Source organism: Zeus faber, assembly GCF_960531495.2.
Source record: "Zeus faber genome assembly, chromosome: 17".
Lineage (NCBI taxonomy): Eukaryota > Metazoa > Chordata > Actinopteri > Zeiformes > Zeidae > Zeus > Zeus faber.
In genome coordinates, this window is record NC_137204.1 from 30965287 (window position 1) to 30972999 (window position 7713).

General features: G+C 49.3%; 1 protein-coding gene across 1 annotated transcript; it reads left to right on the forward strand.

The window, feature by feature from the left end:
* Positions 1–3358: 3358 nt before the first annotated feature.
* On the forward strand, positions 3359–6863 carry LOC307243104 (zinc metalloproteinase nas-4-like; the record flags this gene model as incomplete). Its single annotated transcript, XM_080017752.1, has 8 exons — positions 3359–3392; positions 3861–3899; positions 4015–4055; positions 4126–4195; positions 4315–4429; positions 6315–6487; positions 6568–6649; positions 6734–6863. 8 exons carry the CDS (start codon positions 3359–3361, stop codon positions 6861–6863), a joined length of 684 nt encoding a protein of 227 aa, XP_079873878.1.
* Positions 6864–7713: the final 850 nt, after the last annotated feature.

A 7713-nucleotide genomic window follows, 5' to 3' on the forward strand; every position in this document is an offset into this window, starting at 1 on the left:
GACTTTTAAGATTCCTTTATTTGCAGTAAGTCATGTCACAGCAGCAGCAAGAGACAAATCAGTCAGCAGGCAGCAAGAGCACAGACATCCCTCTTCAGAGATAACCAGGTAGGCAGGGATCTGCTGGTTTCTTCACCAGCTTTGAGACTGCTGTTCACTATAAGGACTGCTACCTTTGTAGCCCAGACTTCCTCCTTTTACAGTTTACCTCCTTAGAGAGAGAGAGAGACAGAGAGAGAGAGGGGCGGGGGGGATCACAGCTACCACAGGAAGAATCACAGGTTTACAACAAGGGAATCATCCTGGACTGATCACAGCACCTCCCAACAGCCCAAACCCTCCTGAACGTGTCCAATGTTCCAGTCAGTTTGTAAAACTCAAACTCCACCCTGAGGCGGCTGAGAGGAGACCAATCGTCATCTGGGCCGGAGCTACTGACCCCTGACCCCTCACAGCCTTCTTCCTGCTTTTCTAAACCCCTGAAACAGAGTTCACCAGGACATGGACAGATTTGTTTGACATAGTGTAAACAGGAGTGAAGATAAAGAGTTTAAAGGAGAAGCTCTCCCCCAGACCCTGAAGCCACCGCCCCAGCAGCCAAAGAGCCCCTGCAGCCCCTGCAGCCCAGGACACACAACAAACAGGTGCTGCAGCATCTCCCTCTCAGAGCAGAAGATGCATCCCACCCCTGTGCTGGGATCCAGGTGTCACATCCCACCCCTGTGCTGGGATCCAGGTGTCACATCCCACCCCTGTGCTGGGATCCAGGTGTCACATCCCACCCCTGTGCTGGGATCCAGGTGTCACATCCCACCCCCAAGCTGGGATCCAGGTGTCACATTCCACCCCTGTGCTGGGATCCAGGTGTCGCATCCCACCCCTGCGTCTCTCGCCCCGTTCGCATTCAGCGTGTTGACTTTAAAGTCATTTATTGCAATGGAAAGAAGGATCAGCCAGAACAGCAGCACCGCCTTACACATCATCATCATCATCATCATCATCATCTTCCTCCTTGTTCAGCTCCTTCCTGATTCTTTGCACCATCTTCTTGAGCCTGTACACCTCCTGGTCCGTAAACCCTCCTCTCCCCTTACTCCTCATCTGTTGCTGGGCAGCGTTTGCCAACAGCTCCTTATCTGAGAAGAAGTCCTCCACCTTTATCCCTTTTACGTTCTTAGTTCTGTGTAGAAATGCTTTTATTTTGCCCACACTGTAACTTTTTTTGCCCTTTTTCTTCTTGACGCCGAGAAAAACCTGCCCCTCACTGTCTGCAGCAGAGTCCTCCTCCATCCAGGACTCTGAGCCTCCCTGCTCCACCTCCTGTCTTGCCTTCCCCTGGCTTGCTGTCCCTCTCTTCGCCTGAGAGTCTCCTCCCATTTTATTGGACTTCCTCTTTAGATGAGGAACTCTCAAACGATCGTCCTCATCCGCCATTTCAAAATCACTTCCTTTCAGTGCTTCCTCCTCCCCAGCTACGTCACCTGCACTCTTTTCCAATTTGTTTTGCAGCTTTCTTTCCCTCGCCTGTCCCCTCCTGTTCGCCACACCCACCTGCCTATCTTCTGGACCCTCATCCTTCTTCTCCTGTCCTCCCACCTTTACCTGCCTGCCTTCCAGACCCCCACCTGTCTCCCCCCTTGTCTCCATGCTCACCTGACTGTGCTGGTGACCTCCACCCGTTCCCTCCTGTGGCTCCACATTCATCTGTTTCCCTCCCCCTTTTTTTCCTGCCCCTCACCTGCCCCCTACTGTGCACCTTGTCCACCTGCTTTTCCTTTCCCCGCCCCTTCCCTGTCTCCTCCTGCGCCCCCACCTTCACCTGTTTCTTCCCTTCTTCTTTCTGCCCTCCACCTGTCTCCTCCCTTGCCCCCACCTTCACCTGCCTTTCCCCTCCTTCTTTTTGGCCCCCACCTGTCCCCTCCTGTGCCCCCACCTTCACCTGCTTTTCCCCTCCCTCCTTTTGACCCCCACCTGTCTCCTCCCGTGCTCCCTCCTTCACCTGTTTTTCCCCTTCTTGACCCTCACCTGCCCCCTCCTGTGCTCCCTCCTTGTCCTGTCCACCCTTCTGCCCCTCACCTGTCTCGCCGTCTGCCTTCTTGCCTGGACATGCCCTGACCTGGTGTCCCTCCCCACCACACCCAAAGCACGTGGTGGTGTCAGAGTTGACAAACACCACCTCGTCAAACTCATCCACCCTGATTTTAAAGGCTACCTTCAGCTCCGCAGACCTGTTGTTCAACACCATCAGGACGTGTCTCCTGTGCGACACCACCTGCTTAAGCAGCGGCGACTTGCACCCCGACGGGACTTTTTTAACTGGCGACACCACCTCCTGTGCCTCGCCAGTTCCTTAGTGAGGGTCTCATCTTTAATAAATGTTCGCCAGGTTCACCCTCTTCGCCGGTGTGGAGAGAGGCAGGATGGGAACAAACACTTCGTTCACCGTGACGCCGCTGGCCACCACCGCCTTCACCCTCTCCACCCTATCCAGGAAGATGACCACCGCGCTGTTCATCCGCGCTGCGGACACAACGCTGCTGTAGCCGACAGCCTTCCCCACCGCCAGGCTGCAGTCCTCCACCGAGACCGAGGAAGACACGGGCAACTTAATGCCGTGCTTCCTCGTTAGCTTGGTGAGGTCCGACATGGTTGCGGACCCGCACCACCACCACCACCACCCCCCACCTGCTGTGCGCACACCCTACAACCAGTAGAAACAAAAAACTAACACCGTCACCAACACATAATTCTAAACATACAATTGATAGAAAAGTAAGAGAGAAATCACTCACTCTACCAAACGCTCACAGCCTCACACCTCCAACCACTCAGAGAGAGAGAGATACTTTGACTTTAAAGTTTTCTTTATTGTTAGGAAGTGACGTCACAGCAGCAGAAACTTGATCATGAAGGAACCAAAAAACAACAAAAATAGAGACAAACCACTAGGCTGTCTCCTAGCTCCTAGCCTGTCTCCTAGCTTCTCTCCTAGCTCCTAGCCTGTCTCCAAGTCTGTCTCCTAGCTCCTAGCTTGGCTTTAATACCGAGCAAATATTTAAAATTAAAAAAATGAATATATATTTGACAGAACCTTTTCCTTGTTGTTGATGATGATTTATATATTTTTTATTCATTAATTAATTTGTTTATTCGGTGTTTACAAGTTGTTTATATCAAATTAAGTTGAAATAAAGCACTATCTGTCACGTATATTCACGTATATTCTTTCATTAAAACTTTATTGAAATCCCTCCACAGACCAATCAGTGGAAGCGTCTCCAGCCGCACGCGCTGTGACGTCATCGGTATAAAAGCTTCCTTAGAACGATGACGTATGATGATCTAAGAAGGAGCTGACATGTGGCTGCTGCTCCTCACCGCCCTCCTCCAAGGTAACGTCATCATAACGAAATGGAAGTCATACCATCAGAATCAACTTTAAATAAAACAAACATCTCATGCTGTAGTTTAGTTGATGAAATTATGTTCAAGTGAGTTTAGAATCTCAATCTATTCACATTTGAATGTATATATTTTACTTTTTTTCATGAAATACATTTTATAAGAACATCTCTGAAGCATTTTTTGCGAAACAAAAGAACATTCAAAATCATAAAAGTAGAAAGAGTTTATGTGGCACAATAATCAAAACTTTATACAATATTTTAGATTTCAAGATATTTTAACACTTTCCTCGTTTCCCTTTTTTTTTTTTTTGCAGTCTGTGCCGGCGCTCCTGTCCACAACACGTCACTTCCTGTCCACAATGCGTCACTTCCTGCCAATGGTTGGAGCGTGGTCACCTGAACAGTTGAAAGGTGCACAATGTGTTTGTTTAACTTCATATTCTACATTTACAGAAAACTCCACCAACGTCCTGGAGCCGGAAAGTTTCCAAGGTAACGATGAAAATATGAATGGAAGGATCACATTGAAAGAATGGCTCCCAAACTGTCTCCTAGCTTGAGAGACAGGACTAGGTGGAGCACAGTCCTCAGAACTATTTCTCTTCAGGTGTAGAAGAGTCGGTCCTGGAAGGAGACATCCTGACGAAGGTAAAGATCAAGAGAATAGGGGTGGAGATGTGGAGATGTGAATAGTTTTGTTATTTGTAATGTTTGTCAGGAGGACAAGAATGCAGTGCAGAGTGTGTGGGTGGAGGCCTCCGTCCCCTACACAATCAGCAAGAGTCTGGGTGAGTCCTAGCCTGTCTCCTAGCCTGTCTCCTAGCCTGTCTCCTAGCCTGTCTCCTAGCCTGTCTCCTAGCCTGTCTCCTAATGTGTAGAACCGCCCCCTCCCCTCTGGTCCAATCAGGAGACAGGAGACAGACCATCATGGCCGCCTTCAAGATGATCTCAGAGCAGACGTGCATTCGATTCGTGGAGAGAAAGAAGGAGAAGAATCACCTGGACCTAAAGAACGGAAAAGGGTGTGGTCCTATAAGATGCTTACATATGGATGGATATAATCCTTAATCAGCCTCTGGAAACACTTCATGACCACCGAGGTGAGGGCCACCGGACGGTAGTCATTCAGGCAGGCTGTGGAGGTGATCTTCAGGACAGGAACGACGGTGGACCTCTTGAAGCAGGACGGGACCACTGATTCAGCCAGGGAGGTCTTGAATATCGTAGTGAACACCGGAGCTAGATGGTTAGCACAGGTCTTCAGTACTCGTCCAGATATGCCGTCTGGGCTCGCAGCTTTCCTGGTGTTGACCTGCATCAGAGCCCTCCTGACGTCATGCTCAGACACTGAGTGCCTGCTCATTTCCAGCGGTGTAACTCCAGTTAGCTGGTTAGCTAGCGGTGCTGTTGCCAGACTCAAAGCGTCATAAAAGGAGTTTGGTTGGTGAGGGAGGCGTCCACACTCTTGGTTTGGGAGGAGCTGCTTTTGGAGTTAGTAATAGTCCGCAGGCCCTGCCACAAGCATCTGGTGTCCTGTAGCTCCACTGTGTCTACGTCAGTTTGGCGTCCGTCACTGCCCTCCGCAGATTGTACGATGCCGCTTTGTAACTGTCCACTTATCTGATACAAGACTCTCATTGTAAGCGCCGTACGAGTATTCAGGGCGCCAAGGATGGATTTATCAACCAACGGTTTCTGGTTCGGAAATATCCAAACTTTATCCATGGGAACGACGCTGTTCGCTAATGTCGCTTTGAAGCTCACAGCTACTTCTGTGAACTCGCTGACTACACTGGAACTTGATTGGAACATGTCCCAGTCTACATCAGTAAGAGCTTCCTGCAGCGCGGCCTCTGATGGTCCGACCGTCGCTTTACGTCCCTCTTCACCTCCCGCACGATGCATAGCCTGTAAACGGGAACCAGAGAGATCGTGGTGTGGCCAGATTTCCCGAAACCAGGGAGCAAGACAGTCTTGTATCCGTTCTTGTACGGTGTGTAGCAATGTCCAGAGTTCTATCTCCCCTGGTGGCACACGTGATGTGTTGGTGGAAACTAGGCAAATCTTTTCAGGTTCACCTTTTGTTAATGTCCCAGTCACCACCACGGCCACCTCGAGATGTTTGTTTTGAAATCTGCACAACACATCATACAGGTCAGACAGTGCTGTGTCGGTGTTCGCTTGCGGTGGAATATAAACGGCTGTAATGATGACCTGAGGCAGACTCCTCCGGCCTGTCGGCGTGGAACAAGGAGAAGGACTCGGCTGGACTTATGCCGTGGTCCGGCACCAGTGGGTTCAACCATGTCTCCGTCAGGCAGAGGAGGCAACAGTTCCTCGTGTCCATTGGCATTTTAATCCTCGCTTGAAGTTCATCCAGCTTGTTCTCTAGTGACTGAACGTTGTAAGAAGGATGCTTGGCAGAGGTGGATGCTGAGGTTGTCATTCTGACCCGAATGCCGCCTCGTTGACCACGGTGCTTCCTCCGTGGAACAGCAGCTCCGTTGTGGTTGAGAGCGTTGGCGCGTTAAAATCTCCGGCCACTCTATCATGGATTAAAAAGTCCAAAAAATTTATTTCAGGGAAATTTATTTCCACGAGTGCATTGCGGCCGTAGAGATCACTGCCGATGCTTTATTGGCGACATGGTGACAAAATACTGAAATGTGCATAGTTTACATGGAGCGCCCACACAGGCGGCGCCACGATCACATCTTGACTTCTGTACATATGGATGGGTGTGTATGGATGGATGGCACCTCACAGAGGCGGTTGTTTCATCCAAGTCAGTATTTTCCATTAAACAATGCTTAAATGTTCGCCTCGTTTCCTAGCTCTTGGCCTCGTCTCCTAGCCCGGTTTCCTATCTCTTGGCCTCGTCTCCTAGCCTGTATCCTCTGTCCTCAGCTGTGCCTCCTTTGTGGGGTGCCAGGGCGGGGCTCAGCCGCTCTATCTGGGGTCCACGTGTGGTCTGGGGAACCTGGTCCATGAGCTGCTGCACGCGTTGGGGCTGCACCATGAGCACACCAGAGCGGACCGGGACCGCCACATCACCGTGCACTGGGACCGGATCCGGCCCGGTACTGACAGGCAGGGACTGTGTGTGCTGGCGGGGGGACAGTGTGTGTGCCTTAGTGCAACCTTGTGGTGATTTCTCCAGGTAAAGAGAGAAACTTCCGGATCAAAGAAGGCAACACGCTGGACCTGCCCTATGATGTGGATTCCATCATGCACTACGGAAAGTCAGTTCTACAGAAACAATCCAACATGGCCAAAGAAAGTGACCACTAGTTTGACATCATGGCAATGCCCACTCTTCCTTCCAGATTCTACTTCTCCACTGGTTTGAATCCCACCATCGTCCCCAAGAAAGATGGCTCCGAGATGGGACAGCGAACCAAACTGAGTCCCCTGGACGTCCAGCGGCTCAACAAGCTCTACCACTGCGGTAGCTGATGGTAGTTAGCTTGCTTTGAGTAATGCTAGTTAGCCTAGTATTAGCAATGCTAGTTAGCCTAACAGCCCTAATTCAACATTCAATAACTTTCTTTTCCAGACAAGCGGTAGTTGCGGAACGTTGATAAATCGTTGTGAATCCGTTTCCTGTTTGTTGTCAACATGAAGATTAAGTTTGAATAAACATGAAAGTTGTGCAATGATCTTTTTGTTTATGGTTAATGTTCAGTTCAACTATTTTGGAACATTGTTTTACTGAAACTGTTGGTGATAAGACAGTTATAACTTCAATAACATTTTATTAAACAAAATAAGGTTTTCACAGTTGTTTGAGTTCATCTCAACACAGCAACCGCACTCTGTTCTGGACCAAAGCAAACAGTTGCGTCTCCTAGCAACTGTCATGGAAAAACAACCCTTAACAAATGATTAAAGATTAGGGGGGGGGGGGGACAGTTCTGCAGTCAAGCTGCTCTTTCCAACAATGTCACTTATATTACTTTGCTCATGCTTAATTTTGGTGCTTTCCTCTCAGGAGCCCCCATTTTAGCGCTTGTGCGTAATCACCAGGTGTCATGACATTTCACTGCATATATGTATGACCGTATGTATGTGACAATCTCTTGAACTTAATTTTTGTGTTCACTGGACTATTGCTTGACCGCATGTTCTTCATAGCTGGTCAGCGGTCCTTTCAACTTTTTTGGTGCCAGTCTGGTTTCCCTGCATGACAGTTCAAACCTAAATAATAGCATGCAGATCTATACTTCAATCATAGGCAGGTTTTTTCCAACCGTATTCCCCGCTATGGTGCTTAACAGAGCATCACAAAAACAATTGCCAAGCATGC